The sequence below is a fragment of the Camponotus vicinus genome, unplaced genomic scaffold (assembly GCF_025532165.1).
Source record: "Camponotus vicinus isolate PSW18456_S1 unplaced genomic scaffold, iyCamVici1.0 SCAF_8, whole genome shotgun sequence".
Taxonomy (NCBI): domain Eukaryota; kingdom Metazoa; phylum Arthropoda; class Insecta; order Hymenoptera; family Formicidae; genus Camponotus; species Camponotus vicinus.
Genome location: NW_028141980.1, coordinates 2,702,527 through 2,726,154, shown reverse-complemented (window position 1 = coordinate 2,726,154; position 23,628 = coordinate 2,702,527). Strand labels below are relative to the sequence as shown.

General features: G+C 31.3%; 1 protein-coding gene across 7 annotated transcripts in view; it reads right to left on the bottom strand.

The window, feature by feature from the left end:
* The window catches only part of Sara (Smad anchor for receptor activation), a 36,360-nt gene extending 22,155 nt beyond the window's left edge, over positions 1-14,205 (bottom strand). For 2 of the 7 annotated variants that reach the window (XM_083105793.1, XM_083105796.1), the window contains exons 1-6: positions 13,162-13,912; positions 10,576-12,549; positions 10,002-10,231; positions 9,750-9,849; positions 9,534-9,616; positions 492-603 (exon numbers count right to left, since the gene is read on the bottom strand). In XM_083105793.1, the coding sequence (XP_082961919.1) occupies positions 492-603; positions 9,534-9,616; positions 9,750-9,849; positions 10,002-10,231; positions 10,576-12,549; positions 13,162-13,219 (2,557 nt within the window). In that variant the 5' untranslated portion in view covers positions 13,220-13,912. Of the gene's footprint in view, positions 1-491; positions 667-9,533; positions 9,617-9,749; positions 9,850-10,001; positions 10,232-10,575; positions 12,550-13,161; positions 13,913-13,953 lie in introns of those variants that run through there. The other 5 variants (XM_083105789.1, XM_083105795.1, XM_083105791.1 and 2 more) reach the window with 5 other exon arrangements.
* Between the last annotated feature and the right edge of the window lie 9,423 nt (positions 14,206-23,628).

The following is a 23,628-nucleotide window of genomic DNA, read 5'->3' as shown; positions in this document are numbered from 1 at the left end:
TGCGAGATCTACTTATGGTTTTTTTTTTAACACAAGACAGGATACCCTGTATATAGAAGATTCTATTTAAAAAAACTAAATTGATCTTTAAATGGTCTTAATAGTACTTACACTCAAGGTCAAATTAATATTCTTATCTTTTACCCCCTTCGAATTCAATAACTTTTATTTAAAAAAATTTTTATATAACGCCATAATTCTAAGAGTTTTGAGTGGACATTTTAAACGGGGGGACACTGTGTTTCCTGTATGTGTGCGTGTGTGTAATATTTAACACATTATACGACACGAAAAATTATGTTTTCATGGATTTATAATTGTGACCAATGCAATGTGTATAAATGTATATATTAAACAATTTAAATTGTATATATTTAATAGTATATATTTAGTTGTATATATTTAATAGCATTTTAAAATTATGACATATAATAATTAAAAGAAAGAAAAAAAGAAAGATGAAAACTAATACTTAATTAACATCTACATACCGTCACTGAACATTACAGATTTCTGTCCTTCTGTACGATGTTTTGAACCTTCTCTCTTTAGAACGCCCACAGGTACCATCACTGTTGGTGGTGGTGGTAAACCGCCAGCTAACTGTTGTAAGGGTGGTATAGTTGAGCAGTACTCCATAGGATTATTTGGATTAGGCTGTCTCCCCTATAACCATTTGTTGAATACTTCTAACATCGACATTCTCAATCGTTTAATTATTATAAACATTTATTTAATTAAATATATAAATAATAAATATGATTTTTACAAATTTATAATTTGTAATTAATAGTTTGTATACTAAATATGTATACTAAATAATTTCTAATGATAATCAATAAAATAAATATAAAAATTATTTTCTCAAATAGTGATTATTTTTTTTGAACATTTTTAAAGTAATGTTAATAAAAAAAATTATATTATTCTATTAAAAGCGTTGATGTTTTTATTCATATCTTTTATAAATCATTTATAACATAATTTTTATCATTAATATATAGAAGAAAAAGAATCAATAAATTCAAAAAATCAATAAAAAAATATATATATATAAATTTTAAAAAAACTAAATATTTTAAGTTTCTAGCTGTTATAAGTACCATTGTTTTTTTTTAGTATTTATTATATCACAATCAGATTTTATTAATTGGCAAATTAGAGCCATAGCGCGGTAATTGGAGTGCAGGAAAGAAACAACACTTCCTTCTTTCTTACTCGTACGTTTTAAATTAAAAATAATTACATTAATAAAAAACGAACGTTTCGTATCATCTTTTAATCCCTCTTCAGCGCGATGTTAACAATATGTATTACAAATTATTATACGATGATGCATTAAATTATAAAATTTTTTATTCTCGACGCGTGACGTTAAATTATATCCCGCGGAGATCTGGTAAGCACATTGTTTCCAATAATCTTTCAAATTATTACAATTGTACTGTGCTAATGTGTTAAGTAACAGCAGATTAGATTCCGTACTTTTTACAATTGATAACGGTATGTCGTTATGTATCTCTCATGTTGGTTTCAGATTCAATGATGAAATCATCTACATCGAGGGTAGAAATTTTTATAATTTAAGCGTCATCATAATAATTTGTAATACATATTGTTAACATCGCGCTGAAGAGGGATCAAAAGATCATACGTCCGTTTTTTGTTAATGTAATCATTTTTAATTTGAAATACACGAGTAATCAGAAAGAAGAAAGTGTTGTTTCTTCCCTGCGCTCGAACTACCGCGCTATGGCTCTAATTTGCCAATTTTGATTTAATTTTTAATTATTATGATTTGAACCAAATTTTAATTTATTTAATTCATTTTAATAAAACAAATGTTTTCTAACAAGCAAGAAGCAAAGACAAGTAGATATTGTGTCATGCAATTGGTTACTAAATAAAAAATTTCTAAATTAATTAAAGTTCTTGTGAGATATCAAAAATTTGATTCAATAATCAGATTATATAACATTTTATTTCTTGGTGAAAAGCATTTATGTTTATATGTTTGCTAAATCTTAAATATAATCGCAATATAAAGCAAATTATATTTTATCAACTCTAACACATCCTTTACTCTCATAATATATTCTCATATATATATTCTTTTATCTATATTCTTTTAAAAGCTGAGGAATCATAAAAAAATCATATTCTTATAACTATTACAAAGTATACATTGCAAATAGTTTATAGTAATATAGATAATGATATTTATAATGATATTTATTAAACATATAATCATTTAACCTTTTCGTATCTCCGGCTTTCCCAAAAAAGATGCGTTTCATATGAAGACAGTTTTATAGGTTTTTGGGGGGGCTGATTCCAAATTTAGCATCAAAATTAAACTAAACTACCATTAAACTACCAATTAAATTAAACTACCATTTAAATTCAAAATGGCAGATTCAAGATGACGACTATGAAAAGTTTAAATATCAATATATTTAAAATATAAACTTAGATTTTATTTTTTAAAATATATATTGTTTTTTTCTGAATATACACACACGTTCGACTCGTAGCGTTGTTATACACTTTCTTTTGCAAGCCGCGCATCTGCCGCGATACTTGGATGCGTTGTCTTACTTTGATTACACATATAAACTATTATAATATTCAGGGTTGGGAAGTAACGCGTTACTTGTAACGCCGTTACCGTTATAGTTACTTTTTTTTTGTAACGGACTGGTAACGGCGTTACATTTTTTTTTCTGTAACTGTAACAATAACGTAGTTACATTTTCTTAGTAACGATAACGAATTTAACAGTTACTTTTACCGTTACTTTTCATATTTTGAAAATACTTATGACATCGTATTTCTGTCATATTCAATTTTTAGTCATCGATCGACATTCATATAAAATTCGATAATATTTCGGATGAAATTTATTGCTCTGAGAGGTGTCTGTGAAGCTGATACGACAATCTACGAATTTCAAAAAAATACTAAAAGTTCTGATAGCACTTTTCATAGTTCTACAGTTCCTGATAAAAATTAAAGAGTTCCGCATTCCTTATATTGAAAAATCGAAAAAATGTGCTAACTTCGCGAATCTATCACGACACTCTTCCCTTTAAAGAACCAAAACGCGTTGAATATTATTATTTTTAGCAAGAGTTCCCAATAATTCTGCTATAGTTCAGCCTATATATGCAATTTCAGACCGATATTTCAATAATTAATAATTTTTTATGAATTTTTAATGTCCTCGACCAGCACGATATTTAGTAAAAATGTATCGTGCTGATGATTTTCCGTAATTTTAACGGCAGGTCTGGACAGTTCTATAAAAGTTCTATTCTTTAGAAACATTTTTTAAGCAGAGAGATTTTTTAAATAATTATTTATAAAATAGTAAACGGTCGGAGCTCTGCGTAAAAATGTTTCTAAAGGACAGAACTTTTATAGAACTGTCTAGAATTGCCGTTAAAACTAGGGAAAATCATCAGCACGACACATTTTCACTAATTGTCGTGCTGATCAAAAACATTAAAAATTCATAAAAAATTATTAATTTTTGGAATATCGATCTAAAATTGCATATATAGGCTAAACTATAGCAGAACTATCGAGAACTGTTGTCAAAAATAATAATTTTCATCGCGTTTTACTACTTTAGAGGGAGAGTGTCGCGCTGGGTAATTGTAAAAAATTGTTTAAAAAATAGTAAACGGTCGGAACTCTGCGTAAAAATGTTTCTAAAGGATAGAATTTTTATAAAACCGTCCAGAACTGCTGTTAAAAATACGGAAAATTATTAGCACGACACATTTTCACTAAATGTCATGCTGGTCAAGAACATTAAAAATTCATAAAAAATTATTAATTTTTGGAATATCGATCTGAAATTACATATATAGGCTGAACTATAGCAGAACTATCGAGAACTCTTGCTAAAAATAATATTCAACGCGTTTTGGTACTTTGGAGGGAAGAGTGTCGTGCTAGATTCGCGAAGTTAGCACATTTTTTCGATTTCGATTTTTTAATATAAGGAATGCGGAACTCTTTTTAATTTTTATCAGGAACTGTAGAACTATGAAAAGTGCTATCAGAACTTTTAGTATTTTTTTTAAATTCGTAGATTGTCGTATCAGCTTCACAGACACCTCTGGAGCGATTAATGACATCATTGGTCAATCACAATTATTTCATTCTGAGGAATGGATGTGATTGGCCAGCTTTTAAGTTTGACGTAATATCGGACGAGAACACAAAAAGAATGTAAATTTAGCTGTGTTTATAAATTTAATGGAAATTAAAATTTTTTTATTTACATATGGTTACATGTTAAGTGCTTTAAAATCTATATCTCCTTAAATTTTTTACGGTTTTGTAAACTTAAAATAAAGAATTTGTTGCTTTTATATTAATATTTTAATAAAAAATATTACCAAAGTAAATTTGTTATTTAATTCTATCTTGTTTTAACATTAAAAGTAACGGGAAAAGTAACGAATCGTTACTTTTGAAGTAACGATAACGGTAACTAGTTACTTTTAAAAATAAGTAACTAATAACGGTAACGAGTTACTTTTTTTTATTCGGTAACGAGTAACGGTAACGAGTTACTTTTAAAAAGTAACTTTCCCATCCCTGATAATATTTATCATAATAGAGTTGTAATCACATTTAAATAAAACTTTAAGTTTATAATTAGCGTATAAATGATATGATTCTTCGATTAATATGCGGTTAATTTTCATTCCCTAAAAGTTTGATTTTTTGCAAAGTTTAGATAATTATATTTTACTGTAAACATTACATTTCAAAGTGCGCGATTTTTTTACATATAGCTTGAACCTTCTTCTTTAAAACAAGTCAAGGTAGAAGTCGATAGGTTTATTTATTTAAAAGTTATTTTTTTCGTAGATGGGACATATATGTCCCGGAGGTACGAAAAAGTTAAAAAAGGACCCCGCAGTTTATATGAAAAAAGTGGCTTCGGTCAAATTGGCTGAAATTGAAATATGTTGTAGTTTAAGTGGTGCTGATCAAAAGTTTCTTCGGGCAAAAAGTACGAAAATGAAAAGTATAAAAGATACGATGATTTGAAGTAGGTGGTATTGAAGTTAAAAAACGCCTGTTTTTGAATACATAAATTAAATTAATATATAAATGTTTGAAAAAAAAAATATATATATATATACATATTTATATATACAGGGTGTCCCAGGTATCTTCCGTCCAAAAAAAAAGGCAGATTCTCTGGCCAATTTAAAAACGATTTTTCTTCAGCGAAAATGTCAAGGGAGATCATTATTTTTTGCATATTTCCAATCTTTGTCATCATGTATCTTTCTAACTAAGCCTTAAATTAAAATTCTATTAAAGTAAACTCTACCTAAAATTAACTAAAGAATGTGACTTTATTAATATTTTATTCCCATAAGCCTTAGTTTGCGAAAAACCCTTTATTTTCAATCGTTTATAACTCGAAAACTATTAGTGCCGCGACATTTTCGCTGAGGAAAAATCGTTTTTAAATTGGCCAGAGAATCTGACTTTTTTTTTGGACGGAAGATACCTGGGACACCCTGTATATATACAGGATGCTCCCGGTATCTTAAAGTAAAACCAGTAAATAGATTTCGTTAAACTGAACTAAAAAGTGTTTTATTATTTTGCAAAAACCACGTAAAATTTCGAAATATTAATTAAAAAAGATCGGCCATACGTGGCGTGGCGCCATCATGTTTCGGAGAGTCCGTCCCTTCCCACCGCTCCCTCTCCATTCGCCGCTTCGTCAGCACACTCATCGCTCCGCCCCTTCCCAATCACCGTTTCGCTGCGCGCCATTATGTTACAATGAGATCGCCTTCGCCACCGCGCGCTTCTAGCCATACGCATTGGCCGATCTTTTTTAATTAATATTTCTAAATTTTACGTGGTTTTTGCAAAATAATCAAAGACTTTTTAGTTCAGATTAACGAGATCTACTTACTATTTTATTTTAAGATGCCGGGAACACCCTGTATATATACAGGGTAATCGTATCAGCAGTTTTTTGAGGAAACGCATCTTCGTGAAAAATGTTTCATACAAAAATTTTAGGGCTCTAAGCGGCGCATTATATAATAATATTAGTATAACCTTGAATAGCACCGTCAAAGTCATATAAAAATCACTTTGAATTTTTTAAATAGAACCTCTTATTTTTCATTACGTATTCTTGTAGCTTACCTTGAGAGCTTTCTAAACATTATAAACAAGTTATTTTTCATTAAGTAATTTCCGAGTTATGAGGTTTTGAAGTTGAGAATTGTTTCGAAGAAAAAATATGTAATTTGTAATTAACAATTACATATTTTTTCTCAAAAATAACTATGTGTTTTCTTTACATCAATTGATTTATCTCATTATTTTGTACATAAAAGTATTAAGGTAAGGTAATTGAAAAATAAATATTTTATTAGATATTTTACGGTTTATGTAAAATTAAGAAATTATTTCAAGCCTCATAACTCGAAAAGTACTTAACGAAGAGGTACTTAATTATAGTGTTTTGGAAAGCTCTCGAGATAAGCTACAAGAATATGCAAAAGTATATAGTGCCCCATTTAAAAAGTTGGAGGTGACCTTCACGTAACCTTCAGGTGACTCTTCAAAGTCAAACTAATGGCACAATCTTATATCCCCCTCAAAACCATACAACTTTTGTCTGACTTTTTTCGAATTTTCATTATTTTCCGAAATAATGCCTGGGGAAATTAAAATGAAACACCCTGTATATACAGGGTGTACCAAAATTCCCGCATGTGGAATGCACAGCGTGATTGTTCGTATCAAAACAAACAACTTTTTCCTTTGGGAAAATTGCGTCTGAGCATTACTTTTTAAATGAGAGCAACTTTAAGCTAACGAATAAGCGCTTTAGATTACGCTTGAATCAGGGGCGGCGTGCACGGCATGTGTGGCGTTTGAGCGTGTAAGCTATTTTACCATTTCATTAAAGTTTTACATGAAAAGTATTTTTTCATTGAGTACTTTTCGAGTTATGAGGCTTGAAATAATATCTTAATTTTACATAAACCATAAAATATCTTGTAAAAAAAAAATGTAATTTGCAATTAACAATTACATTTTTTTTTTCGAAACAATTTTGTGTTTTCTTTACACCAATTGATTCCTCTCATTATTTTGTACATAAAAGTATTAAGGTAAGATAATCGAAAAATGAATATTTTACAAGATATTTTACGGTTTATGTAAAATTAAGAAATGATTTCAAGCCTCATAACTCGAAAAGTACTCAATGAAAAAATACTTTATTATAGTGTTTTGAAAAGCCCTCGAGATAAGCTACAAGAATATGTAATGAAAAATAGGGGGTTCCATTTAAGAAATTTAAGATGACCTTCACGTGACCTTGACAACACTATTCAAGGTCGTACCAATATTACTATATAATACGTTACTTGAAACCCTACAACTTTTGTCTGAAATATTTTTGTCTGTCGTTCTTGGTTTTCGAGATATTTGGCTGGCACGGGTGGTCTAATATACCCTGTATATATATATATACATATATATACAGGGTGTACCAAATATATATATATATATATATATATATATATCCAGAGAAAGATAGGGATGTATGTGGGAGGAGGTCGGACGTGTCTTTACGCCCATTTGATCAACGAGCGACAGAATCCATCCGTGGCAACGGCATTGACGCATATCCTGTGGAGAGAGCATTCACACATTTTTCAGTCTAACGAATAATTGCTAGAAAACAATATTCGCAGACTAGAAAAATATGTGAGGCGCAAGTGGCTGGATCGGGAATCGAACCCGAGTCTTTCGCTTTCCGGGCAACTGCTCTAGACCACTGAGCTATCCAGACCTCACACCTAATGCTGCTTTTTAACACAGTGATATGCGACTCCAGAGCGATGTTGGTATCTCACTCGATGAATGCAATGCCGATTGCCACGGAGGATCCCTGATAGGTCGCTCGCTGACCAAATAAGTGCCGGTGGAGGTATTCGCGAAATGCTGGCTTCCGACTGGCCTTCTGTATGAAACGGCACCAACGAGCACAACGCCGTAGTGACCACATCCCCCAAGATCCCTCTAGTATATACTAAAATCCCCACTGTACCAAATAGCAGTGGCCGATGGACCCTAAAATAGGGCCGGGGCAAGCCTCCAGAGAAAGATAGGGATATATGTGGGAGGAGGTCGCTCCTCCCCTCCCCAATCACTGCTTCGCCGCGCGCCGCCATTATGTTACAGTGAAACCGCCTTCGTCGCCGCGCGCTTCTACTCACGCAGATTGGCCGATCTTCTTTAATTAATTTTTCATTAATTATTGCGAATATCGCAAAATAGTATAGGATCTTCCTTCTTAATTTGAGCCAATCTACTTTCACACTTCGGGACTGCGAAAATTTTCCTGACACCCCTACATATACATATATTTATATGTATATATATATATATTTTTTTTTTCAAACATTTATATATTAATTTAATCCATGTATTCAAAAACATTTTTTAAACTTTGATACCACCCACATCAAATCATTGTATCTTTTATACTTTAGATTTTTGAATTTTTTGCCCAAGGAAACTTTTGATCAGCATCACTTAAACTACAACATATTTCAATTTTAGCCAATTTGACCGAAGCCACTTTTTTCATATAAATGTGCGGAGTCCTTTCCTTTTCCTGTATTTAAAAAATGTGGAATTTTAAATATCTGTTCAATTTCTTAGTATTACAAAAATATCTTGACAAAATATTTGGTATACAATATATTTTGGTATACAAAAATACTCAAAAAATATTTATCAATAATTAAATATTAGATAAGCGTTTCAATGAGGCTTTTTCCTCTTGCTTTTTCACATTTGCAATATATTATAATTATTTGCAATATATATTTGATATCTTTAAAACAAATTTTTTATTTTTCATGATAATATATTCTTATCTATATAAGAATTAGAAATCTAAGAAACTGTCTCTTTCGTCCAATGTAAATGTATCATTATATGTAATATTATTACATATTATAAATAATTTTATATAATATTATTATGTCATAAATATTATTATAAAATATTATATCATAAAGAAATCTTCCTTTTTCATGTTAAAACAAAAATATTATAATATTAATTTATATCTATGTATTAATAGTTTATTATAAGAATGAATATGAAATATTCATTAATTTAATTTACTCTCTTTTTATATAGATAAATCATTTATATAGTAAAGCATGAAACTTAAAAAAAAATAGAAGTATTCAACAAATTCTTATAGGATTTGATCAGACTTATATTAATATTTTTATAATGATTCAAAAGCTAGTATTTTATTAGATGAGTATATCTGTAGTCTATTATCAATAGATAAAATTATAAAAATAATTTCTCAATGACTTTAAATATATATATTTAAATGTGTAACTTATTTTCTTAAATTTTATCAAAATATTCTCAAAAAGATATTCAATATATTAGTTTTCATTACACTGTTAATGAAAAAAATCATCTCATAAATATACCTGTGAGGAATTGGCATCACTAGAATCTGCATATGAATTATAATTAGTTGACCAATTATAACTAGTTCCCTGCTCGTTCTCAGCTAAAAGGGCAAATATATATTAATATATAAGCATTTTTTTTGTATAACATAAATTCATTACTTTTGAATCACACATCAATAAGAAAAATTTATTATAAGATATATATTTCTTATTAACAAGACTATTTTTTACCTTTTGTGAGTAAATGATAACACGGAACGCAAACGCGAGAATCGATATTTCCCTGATATTCCAATCTATATTTCATATTACAACATTTGTTACATAATACCTGTGAAATGTATTTCAAATAAACACTTAATTATTATAAAAAAATCAATATTGCAAAGCCAGTTAATAAAAATAAACAATATTACTCAGTATTTCAATAAGTATATGCTAAACTGATTTTTCTTCAGCCTTTTTATCTATTTTTTTACATACCTTACCACAAGCCCGACAATGATGACGTCTTTTAAGTACGGTAAACTTAATATCGCATAACATACAACTAGATGCATCGCTATCTGGAACCCAAAATGGAGGTTGCTTTCCCAATATGGTATTACATTCGACTAAGGAATTATCAGAAACATCCGATGAAGCACCTCGATCCTCATCAATGCCTCCGATATTTGAATGTTCCTGTTCTGCTGGTGTAGCACTTGGAGATCCTATTATAATAATTCTTATCATTTTATATATATATATTTTTTTTATTTATATATATTTTTTTTTAACTTAAATATTATTAAATATAATCATGCACTAATCCAATATAAATGGCACAATGAAAATATAAAACTATAATAATATATAATATAATAATATAATAAACGACACAATGGTCCATATTCTGAATCCTCTTTTATCGATAAAAGTGCCTCTAAAAGTGGCTTATAAGCCTTCTGATTGGCTATAAGCCACTTTTAGAGGCACTTTTATCGATAAAAGAGGATTCAGAATATGGACCAATGAGTATATGAAAACATAAAACTAAAATTTTTTAACAACATACCAAGAATATGGCAGTCGTTTTTATTATGTGCCGAAATAATATCCAATGTCTGAGGACGAGCTGGTTTTTCGCTTTCCTGATTATTTTCATTTGTATAAGAGATTGTACAAGCATCAGTAATTTTAGCAATTTCCATCTTAGGAACCAAATCACTATCATGTGCTTTATTATCAATTAATGTAACAATATCTTTACTCTCTTCGCTAATATCTTGATGGTATACTCTTGATGGTATCTCATTATAATCTTTATTGTCTGATAAATTTTCTACAACACCACTATTGTTACTCTGTAATTGCATATCTTTATTGATATCTTGTAATTTCTGTATCATATTAATATTATCTTGTTGATTATCCTGTTCTTTAACATTTTCAAATTTTGATGTGATTTTTACTTCAACAGCACTCGATACAGACTGCAAAGTATTTTCTGGTATCTCTTGATTAATAGCCTCAATTATATCCTTATCTTTTATAATTTTATCCAATTCATTTTGTCTGTTTGAATTATTGTTTTCATGTAAAGCAATTTTTATTGTATCATTACATTCTACATTTGTTATATTTTCATTATGTACATCTATATAATCAATTACAGAAAATTTTTTTACTTTCTCTTGAACATCATCTTCAGATATTTTTGAAAATTCATCAATCATAATTTTTTCAAATATCGGTGCTTCATTAATATCATCTTGCTGACATTGACTCGCAGTGTTTTCTTTTAATTCATCTTGTGTTTTTAGTGACCAAATATCATCTGTATGTAATATATCTTCCGTCATAGATTTTTCTTCTTTTTCCAACTCTAACAAATATTGATTTAGTTTCTCCTCGGAAAAGTCATCACTAGTATCAATTGTATGCAACATATTAGATAAGATATTGCAGCTCTTAGTCGTTTCCACATTTTCATTATGATCTTCGCTGTTCTTTAGACTTGTATCTAATTTGATAGCATTTTCTAATACAGAATTGCTTTCCTTACTTTCAATAAATACACATTTATCAATAAAATTTTGATCCTTTAAATCTAGATGCTTTTGTTCACTAGGAATACTTTTATAAATTTCTTCAAATATACCATCATTGATCAAATCTTCTTCATTAATATCAGTTTTAAACATTTCTGTACTTGTGGTAATGTTATCATGTTCATTTTTTGAAACAGTTGTATTTGATACAAAGATTGTAGCATTGCTATTATTTTTTTCTGACTGTATCAGTGTAGAATTTTGTGATATAACATTCTGCATTGCATTATCCTGTTTGTTATCTATTTCTACTTCTACAAATGTACTTGCTTCCATTGGTAAGATATTTTTACAATCCAAGATATTTTTATCAGTTACATCCATTATGTCTTTTTTCTTTGGAACTGTATATTTATTAGTTACTATATCCTTACTCAATATAAAATCTTTCTCCATTATGTTACCCGTGGACATTTTAGGTAGATCATCTAACATAGGCTGAACATAACTTAAACTTCCAGTAGGAGCATTAATATATTCATTCAAACTATTAAACACATTGCTAATACTAGGCTTGAAACTTGATTGATTTAACTTTTTATCATATCTGTTAGTATCCTTTGAATCATTACTTCCATTCTGTTGTTTCTGTATTAAATTACCTGATATGTCATTGTATATTGTTAAAGACATTTGATCAGAAGTATCAGTATGAACGCATGATTTCTGTTCTGACTTGTCATCGGCATCATATGTGTAAAAATTGTTTATAGAATCTTTACTGTCTGCTACACTCTTTTCAGTTAATGAATATCTGGAATCGACATCTATTGATCTAGTGTCTCTGTGTTTTTCTAGAGATGGCAAAGTATCAATAGCTATACTTTTTCCAGAATTAATATTGTATATTTTCGGAGGCACACATTCAATAGTATGCTTATCTGTAGCTGATACATTAATTGTAGAAGTTGCTACTGATGCTACTTGTTCCGCACAATCTGCAAATATCATGCACACTTTACAATTTTATATTACAACATATGTATATATGAAATAAAAACTCATAAAAATGCATAAGCTTTGCAACATATTTTTTCTTATCTTCCTATATTTGCACATCTCTGGTAGAAATAATTATACTTTTCAAAAATTTTGTAAAAATTAAAATTTTCTATGATGTAATTATAATTTCTTAAATTATCTCTACATTATTTTCATATCAAAATAATGATTTGAGGTATGTTTCTCATAAATTTATATAGAAAGTTATAATTTTTTACAACATTACAAAGTTTATATATATAGTTATAATTTTTAATCTACAACTTCTATAACTTATTATATCGATCATAAAATGCTCATATAAATTTTTACAAATTCATAGAAAATTGCGATTTGTTATTGAAAATATTAATTTTTCTATAATTAAATATTAATTTTTGTATAAATACATAAATTGTAAAATTATTTCCACCAGGAATCTCTCTCTCTCTCTCTTTTTTAATAATAATTTTATATGATAAAAACTCTATTCTTTTAATTATAATGTAGAAATTAAAAGATGAAAGTATCTACAGTAAAGACTTGTAATTGGCTTGAAAATTGTTTACCTTCGTTGAATTCGAAATCATTGAGAACTTTATCCAAGTCAATCACAAACTTCTCCATAATGTCATCAATTGAGGTTTTTACTGTACAAATTTATTAAGCAGTTCTATGCATACTTAGTATCCATAACCATATATGCGCGATTTAATCAATATTAATAATCTTCATAATTAAAAATATGGTTTATATTTGATGCATAATATCAATATAATGTAATCGGTAATATTTATATTTCAATATAAATGTGTTTAAAATATCGATGGATCAAAGAATCGTTAACACTATGCGCCTCAATTTTTAAAACGAAAAACAAATTGTACAACCAATATAAGTGTGAAACGCATGTACGTTATATTCACGATTGCTTCACTAATAATTGTAGCAGTGACTTTCGACACTTCTATCGTAAAATCCAACACGTAACAGATTTGAAATCACACTTCGATATATTATTTCAAACGACGTCTTATTACATATGCTTCTACATGACAAAATTGTCACTTTATACGAATAAAATAGAACAGAATAGATAAAGAACATTTGCGCAGTAGTATGCGTTAATATTCAATAGTGTGTGTATTTTAAGTCTGTATGTACGTATCGTATACATAGATGTAGTGCGTATACATGGATTGTATCTGCGCGCGCGCGTAATGTATGTGTGTGTGTGTCTGTGTGTTGTGTATATTAAGGTCCATATTCTGAATTCTCTTTTATCGATAAAAGTGTCTCTAAAAGTGGCTTATAAGCCTTCATAGTTCTTATTTTAAAATCTTAATAATGTCCTAGGTTACATTTCTCGTTGAGGAAAATTTTTCTTTTATTCTATATTCTATAGCCGTTTCTAAATCCTTCTAACGTTTCCGCTATCGAGTAAAATTTTCCTCAAAGATGACGTTTTGGAATGTAACTTTTTAAGATGTTAATACGGTTTTTGTGATTGATTTTTATAACATTTGAAGATTGTATTTAATGGAATTCTAGATTTTGATTTAAGGCCCTTTCACAATGCTAGGCAACAAGTAATAGGAACAGAAAATAGTATCTATCTCCGCTCTTACTGGCGAATATTTCTATTCCGCGTATTTTGGTGAATAGTTTCTATTCCCTATTCCTATTACCTGTTGCCTAGCATTAAGGCCCAGTTCCACAACTTAAGCCTACGGCACACGGTACAATTTTTCGTACTGGATTTGATAAGATTTAGTAAAATATTAAAAATGCTGCATTCTGATTGGTGCATTTTTAGTATTTTACTAAATCTTATCAAATCCAGTACGAAAAATCGTACCGTGTGCCGTCGGCTTTACTTTAACCGAAGTTTAGCTCGTTAAAGGAGGATTTACATTGCATCCAAAGCCCACTGTATCCAATCGGACGTCATACATCGGACATTGGACGCAATGTAAATCTTCCTTTAACGAGCTGAACTTCGGTTAAAGTAAAGCCTACGGCACACGGTACAATTTTTCGTACTGGATTTGATAAGATTTAGTAAAATATTAGAAATGTTGCATTCTGATTGGTGCATTTTTAGTATTTTACTAAATCTTATCAAATCCAGTACGAAAAATCGTACCGTGTGCCGTCGGCTTAAGTTGTGGAACTGGGCCTTAATGCTAGGCAACAGGTAATAGGAATAGGGAATAGAAACTATTCACCAAAATACGCGGAATAGAAATATTCGCCAATAAGAGCGGAGATAGATACTATTTTCTGTTCCTATTACTTGCTCTATGCACAATGAAAAGCACAGGCAACAGGAACAGGAAACAGGGAACAAGAAATAAGAAATTATCGCCGTCAATTCACAATGACGGCGATAGCGACAAGAGCCGTCCAATCAGAACTCAGCGGTATAAATTCCATACATAACCTACAATAATACGAACTGTCAATACAGTGGTCCATATTCTGAATCCTCTTTTATCGATAAAAATGCCTCTAAAAGTGGCTTATAAGCCTTCTGATTGGCTATAAGCCACTTTTAGAGGCACTATTATCGATAAAAGAGGATTCAGAATATGGACCAGTACCTTCTTCAGAGAGATTAAATTTTGATCAATTTCTCTGTTTCGGCAATTAACAACTATTTTTATTAAACATAAAATATAACACGGGAATGATTGCTTTTTATAGGTTTCCTCGCAATGGATAATTTTGAGGATAATTTATTGCTATTTCTTGCTGCTACGCAAGTATTTGAGCTAGGATTGTACAACAAGTGGAGAAAGAAAAAAACTAAGTGCTGGATATTATTAGAATATATTATTAGAATTATTCAAATAACTTATTTACATCAAACAAGTAATATTTACTGTCAGTGCAATATACACTTAGGTCCGAATTCATAGTCGTTTCTCAAATCTTAAGACTAGAGAATTTCTTAAATCTATCCTAATGCGACCATTTCATTGGTTGAATAGGATAGTTCAACCAATGAAATGGTCGTATTAGGATAGATTTAAGAAATTCTCTAGTCTTAAGATTTGAGAAACGACTATGGGCCTGTTCTTTTTAGCTGCACTGCTACACTAGTGCAATTAGTTAGAGTGAAAGAAAGTATATTTGTCTCTTTCCAACTTATTGCACTAGTGCAGCAGTGCAGCTAAAAAGAACAGACCCTATGAATTCGGACCTTAGCTATTGGAAAAACTTATTTAAAAAAACATTCAATTAAATGTAATTTACTTGAAGTTTTCAAAATAGAAGATACTTCTGCCCATGCATTTTCTTTCACTATCTCGATATTCCTTTAATTTCTTATCATAAAGAAATGGGCGAGATCGTACCAGATCTATCAAAAGCTCGTCTCCACATTTTTCACTTTGAGCTAAGTATTCTGTATCCATGTCGTCAATGTCTCCGAAAGTAATATCTTCCATCCTATCGTCAAAACTTTTTTCTTTATAATAATCGTGATTAAATGTCATGTTTACTGAATGTATCGCGAATGCACATATAACCAGCTCCAGGAACTTAGCCGGCCAACTTCGATTTTTTCAATTTTTTTTATAGCGAATCATTTGTTGGTCGTTTGTTGGTGATTGTTGGCCTAATTACAGCGTTTGTTGGTTTATATTTTTTTGTAAAATAAAGAAACAAAAATCAGCGTGAAGTTGGCCGGCGAAATCTCATTTTCGTCTAAAAAACGGTTCAATCGATGTGGAATCGTTTGGAGATGATTGTTGGCCTAATTATAACGTTTGTTGGTTCATTATTTGCTTAAAAAACGAAAAATAAACTTTTACATTAAGGCCAAATTTACAATAGGAATAAGCCTTAAGGAATTGATCAATCACAGTTGAATGTGAAATAGTAATCGAATATGATTGGTTAATTTCTTACGACAAGCATGGAGCTGACACACACACACACACACACACACACACACACACACACACACACACACACACACACACACACACACACACACACACGGGTGGGGGGGGTGGAAGGGGGGCCTTTGGCCCCCCCTCCCGCACCCACCCCGTCCCCATCGCTTCGCGTGAAAAGTTGCAAAGTGGAACCTCGCTTCGCATGGAAAGTTGCACCCTACCGTAGGCACCCCTACCGGCGGGGTGGGTGCAGGAGGGTGCAACTTTCCACGCGAAGCGAGGTTTCGCTTTGCAACTTGAAATTAACCAATCATATACGATTACTATTTCACATTCAACTGTGATTGATCAATTACTTAAGGCTTATTCCTATTGTAGATTCGGCCTTAATGTAAAAGTTTATTTTTCGTTTTTTAAGCAAATAATGAACCAACAAACGTTATAATTAGGCAAACAATCATCTCCAAACGATTCCGCATCGATTGAACCTCTTTTTAAACGAAAATGAGATTTCGCCGGTTAACTTCACGCTGATTTTTGTTTCTTTATTTTACAAAAAAATATAAACCAACAAACGCTGTAATTAGGCCAACAATCACCAACAAACGACCAACAAACGATTCGCTATTAAAAAATTGAAAAAATCGAAGTTGGCCGGCTAAGTTCATGGAGCCCATATAACCTCGTTCGAAGAGCTCGTTCGAAAAAGCGCTAAAGAAAGTACATAAAATCAAATCACTGTGATTGGTCAGGTACAGGCAATAGAGAATAAAAATCCAACGCGTCGAAAATTTTATTCCTATTGCCTGTTCTACGTTCCTATATTTTTCATTGTGCATTGATACACGCCTTCCGATAGGTTGAAATCTATTGCCTGTGTTATTCTCTGTTCCTGTTGCCTGTGTTTTTCATTGTGCATAGGGCTTGATCGTTGATTAAAATAATTCAGTGTGACCAATTGTATTTCTGACGATATACTGTATTTCTACAATTATATTGGCTTCTCTCTGTATATTGTTAGAAATACAATTGGTCACACTGAATTATTTTGTCATGTTGGCAACCCTTTAATCAACGATTGAGTTGGGGCCTGAGCACAAAGATGTATTCGTATTAAGTTAGCCGGAAATTTTTCAGCCAACCAAAAATCTCCTTATGGAATCGTTTGTATTTCGTATGAAGATGTTTGAAGTGTGATTAAAAACGTTTGTGAGTAATTAGAATAATTATAAAAAATTAATCATTTTTACAGTATGTAGTTAGCCAACATAACTAAATATTAAAAATTCTCCTTATGAATCGTTTGTATTTCGTATGAAGAGTTTTGAAGTATAATTAAAAAGGTTTGTGAGTCATTCGTTTAATTTTAATTAAATTTTTTTATATTGTGAAGTTAGCCGGAAGCTATATAAAATGGACGCCGTCCTGTGATTGGTCGATTTGCTTATGGTAAATACTAAAATTTTCTCATGTGTACTGACTTTAAGTGTAAGCAAAACGAGCAAATTTATCTCTTTTGTAACTTTTAATCCATGACTAATTTATTATTAATTCCGCATAATCGCATAATATATCATGGATCGTGGATAAGCGTAGATAATTGAAATATGTTTTTCTACCAATAAATAAGTAAATCTTTTATAATTGTTTTATAATGTAGTCATCATTCAGAAAATGATCACAATTTGTGATTATGGTTCATATTCTGAATCCTCTTTTATTGATAAAAGTGCCTTTAAAAGTGGCTTATAAGCCTTCTGATTGGCTGTAAGCCACTTTTAGAGGCACTTTTATCGATAAAAGAGGATTCAGAATATGGACCTATGTATTTAATTGTTATTTTATATTCGCTTTCAAATAATAAACTATATAATAATAAAATTTATATAAAAAGATGGTAATATATGTAATCCAATTAATTATAATTGACAAAATAATTTCTTGTGAAAAAATAAAAGTAAGAAATATAGAAGAATTTTTTTTATAGCTTGTATAAAAAATCAGTTTTATGCTAAGTATATTATAATTTTCTGGACTGTAGTAATATTTAATATATAATTTTTGCTATATAAATATATATTTCTTCTTAATTGACAATAATTAACAAAGTAATCAATAATAATCAATAATAATTAACAAAAAAAATGATAACATAAAAGAATATGCTAAAAATGTGCGCTTATATATATTTGAAAATACAAAAGAAGACTTACTTCCGATAAGGCATGGGCAATTTTCAAGTTTTCAGATGCAAAAATAATAAAATCTACAGAGATATCTATTTTTGCTCTTACAACATCAGCAATGGATTCATATTGATATATGCCATCTCCTCTCTCTCGCATTTTGATGTAAGCTTTCCGATATTCTGTGACATAACTCAGCCGATCTTACTATCTGTAGAAATAGATTTTATATCAGAAATATATATTTATATAGCAAAAATTATATATTAAATATTACTACAGTCCAGAAAATTATAATATACTTAGCATAAAACTGATTTTTTATACAAGCTATAAAAAAAATTCTTCTATATTTTTTACTTTTATTTTTTCACAAGAAATTATTTTGTCAATTATAATTAATTGGATTACATATATTACCATCTTTTTATATAAATTTTATTATTATATAGTTTATTATTTGAAAGCGAATATAAAATAACAATTAAATACATAGGTCCATATTCTGAATCCTCTTTTATCGATAAAAGTGCCTCTAAAAGTGGCTTACAGCCAATCAGAAGGCTTATAAGCCACTTTTAAAGGCACTTTTATCAATAAAAGAGGATTCAGAATATGAACCATAATCACAAATTGTGATCATTTTCTGAATGATGACTACATTATAAAACAATTATAAAAGATTTACTTATTTATTGGTAGAAAAACATATTTCAATTATCTACGCTTATCCACGATCCATGATATATTATGCGATTATGCGGAATTAATAATAAATTAGTCATGGATTAAAAGTTACAAAAGAGATAAATTTGCTCGTTTTGCTTACACTTAAAGTCAGTACACATGAGAAAATTTTAGTATTTACCATAAGCAAATCGACCAATCACAGGACGGCGTCCATTTTATATAGCTTCTGGCTAACTTCACAATATAAAAAAATTTAATTAAAATTAAACGAATGACTCACACACCTTTTTAATTATACTTCAAAACTCTTCATACGAAATACAAACGATTCATAAGGAGAATTTTTAATATTTAGTTATGTTGGCTAACTACATACTGTAAAAATGATTAATTTTTTATAATTATTCTAATTACTCACAAACGTTTTTAATCACACTTCAAACATCTTCATACGAAATACAAACGATTCCATAAGGAGATTTTTGGTTGGCTGAAAAATTTCCGGCTAACTTAATACGAATCAAAGATGTTGTAACTGTTTCCGATAAAGTCGTATGCATATGTATATGCAAGAGCTAATGCCATTTTATAGGACATTACTGTAACATTGTTCTAGAATATCACCCGGTAATCTATATACTTATTATAATCTATGATTAAGGGCCGATTCGACCAAACTCCGATTAAGGGCCTGAGCACAAAGATGTCGTAACTGTTTCCGACAAAGTCGTATGCGTAAGTCGGAGACGTTAGTCAACGCACAAGGATTTTACGTAAACTTAGGTATCGCATAACATGCAATACAAGATACGGCCTACGTTTACGTAAAATCCTTGTGCGTTGACTAACGTCTCCGACTTACGCATACGACTTTGGGCCTGAGCAGAATGGCTGCCTCATAATTTTAAGACTATGTTTTATGCCTTAGGTCTTTGTCTTAGGTAACGCACAATACTGTGTGTTATGTCTCGAGTCTTATGTATACGTGAACGTTTGTAAGAAATAAACGTTCGCGTATACATAAGACTCGAGACATAACACACAGTATTGTGCGTTACCTAAGACAAAGACTTAAGGCATAAAACATAGTCTTAAAATTATAAGGCAGCCATTCTGCTCAGGCCCTTTGTCGGAAACAGTTACGACATCTTTGTGCTCAGGCCCTTAAGCCCCTTGCACAATGATAGGCAACAGGCAATAAGAACAGAAATAGTATGTATTCTCTGCTCCTATTGGCGAATATTTTCTATTCCGCGTATTTATTGGTGAATAGTTTCTATTCCCTATTTCTATTGCCTGTTGCCTAGCATTGTGCAAGGGGCTTTAATCGGAGTTTGGTCGAAGCGGCTCTTAATCATAGATTATAATAAGTATATAGATTACCGGGTGATATTCTAGAACAATGTCACAGTAATGTCCTATAAAATGGCATTAGCTCTTGCATATACATATGCATAAAATTTCAACGATATGAAATCTAGTGACTTTACTTTTGCTTGTGCATATGTTACATTTATGTTGATTTATGTTTCATCACGATTTTCTATAAAAGACGTGATTGGCTTAGCTCACTATTGCCGGTATTCATAGTCCGTTCTTATATTTAAGATCGTCTTAAGAACCCATTCAACCAATCAATGACCGCATTGCAGCTATTTGATTGGTTGAATGGGTTCTTAAGACGATCTTAAATATAAGAACGGACTATGGCCGGTATTCATAGTCCGATCTTATATTTGAGATCGTCTTAAGTTCGAGCTTGAAATGCTACGCAGCCATTTGATTGGTTGAATGAGGTTTTAAGTCAACCTCGGACCAGACTTAATGCGTCGTCTACAATGAGATTTTAAGGAGACTTAAGGCGTAAGATTTAAGAAATTGACCAATCACAGTCGAGTATTCTCTTAATACTTGACTGTGATTGGTCAATTTCTTAAGTCTTACGCCTTAAGTCTCCTTAAAATCTCATTGTAGACGACGCTTAAGACAATCTTAAATATAAGATCCATGGACCTAAGAAGATATGGATGGAGTCTAGAGCCGGGGCGGTGTGAAATTTGCGGTAAGGGGGGTGTATAGCTCTGTCTCTTTCCAAAAGCAACCTTCGGGTGTTTCCGTCGCATATCCGATAATTCCCGAAAGGTTATATATCCCATATTAGCTAACTTTCGAATAAAAATACATGTATTTTTATTCGAAAGTTAGCTAATATGGGATATATAACCTTTCGGGAATTATCGGATATGCGACGGAAACACCCGAAGGTTGCTTTTGGAAAGAGACAGAGCTATACACCTCCCTTACCGCAAATTTCACAGCCCCCTCGCCCATATGAGCGCTTTAGACTCCATCCATATCTTCTTAGGTCCATGATAAGATCGGACTATGAATACCGGCCTATGAATACCGGCCTATGCATACGCCATGCAAGCTTTCTGGGGCTACGTTTCAAAACGTAAGTAACCAAGAAAATTTTACTCGAATGGCCGTTCCGAAACTCTTTTAAGCCTTTCTGATTAGTTCAAATCGGCCATCGAGTAAAATTTCCTTCGATTACTTACGTTTTGGAATGTAACCTGGATACACAAAATTTTTCGACATTATGGTCCATATTCTGAATCCTCTTTTATCGATAAAAGTGCCTCTAAAAGTAGCTTATAGCCAATCAGAAGGCTTATAAGCCACTTTTATAGGCACTTTTATCGATAAAAGAGGATTCAGAATATGGACCTATGTATATATTTTATGCTATAGTATAGTATCCCTTATAGAGACATGTGATTGGTCCATTTCTTATGCATATGCTTATGCACTTATGCAAGTTTGTCTGGATAGACCCTAAGCCAATACAAAAGTTGGATTGAGTTTAACTTTGACGCGCGGTGGATGTTATGTATCTGCTGATTGGCTATCGCGTCAGCTTCCGCCGCGCGGAACGCGTTGCCGTGTCCTGTGTGCAGTAGCCCTAAGGGTACGTCCCGATGGAGAAAGAAATAGCGGAACGGAATAGTAACGGAAAAGTAACTATATGATGGCTAACCAATCAGAATGATTCCGTTCCGCCTTTACAGCCGGTTAAGCCGGTTATACAATAGCTGTCGTAAGTCGGGTGTCGTAAGAGTTAACCAATCACAGTTGATTTTAGAGAAGAATAATCGAATACGATTGGTCAACTCTTACGACACCCGACTTACGACAGCTATTGTATAACCGGCTTTATACAATAGCTGTCGTAAGTCGGGTGTCGTAAGAGTTGACCAATCACAGTTGATTTTAGAGAAGAATAATCGAATACGATTGGTCAACTCTTACGACACCCGACTTACGACAGCTATTGTATAACCGGCTTACGTGACCGGGTTCCCCATGGCAAACGTTTTACGGAACGGAATGAAAACGGAAATTATGTACTACATAATATCATCATGTATTACATAGATATATCATGTCTGTGATAACCTATGGCCGGTATTCATAGTCCGTTCTTATATTTAAGATCGTCTTAAGAACCCATTCAACCAATCAAATAGCTGCAATGCGGTCATTGATTGGTTGAATGGGTTCTTAAGACGATCTTAAATATAAGAACGGACTATGAATACCGGCCTAAAACCTGGTGAAGCAATTTACTGAAATCACGTGTAATAAAATAATTAACATTATGTTATCAATAATTAACATTATATTATATAATTAACATTAATATTATCATTAATGATTTTTTAATTAATTTTATTATTAACGCGACATGGTAAATATTCATTATATTATATTAATACATGATGACATTATGTAGTACATAATTTTCGTTTTTATTCCGTTCCGTAAAATGTTTGCCATGGGGAACCCGGCCATGTAAAGGCGGAACGGAATCATTCTGATTGGTTAGCCATCATATAGTTACTTTTCCGTTACTATTCCGTTCCGCTATTTCTTTCTTCATCGGGACGCACCCTAAGGGTGGGGTCCCATGGAGCGTACTACGATACGCGCGTATCGGGCGTATTGAAAATCTGACCAATCGCAGACGTAACTTTCCCGTATCACAAACAGCGGAACGTCTGCGATTGGTCAGATTTTCAATACGCCCGATACGCGCGTATCATCAGAGGGTCTGTTCTTTTTAGCTGCACTGCTGCACTAGTGCAATAAGTTGGAAAGAGACAAACATACTTTCTTTCACTCTAACTAATTGCACTAGTGCAGCAGTGCAGCTAAAAAGAACAGGCCCCATAATACGCTCCATGGGACCCCA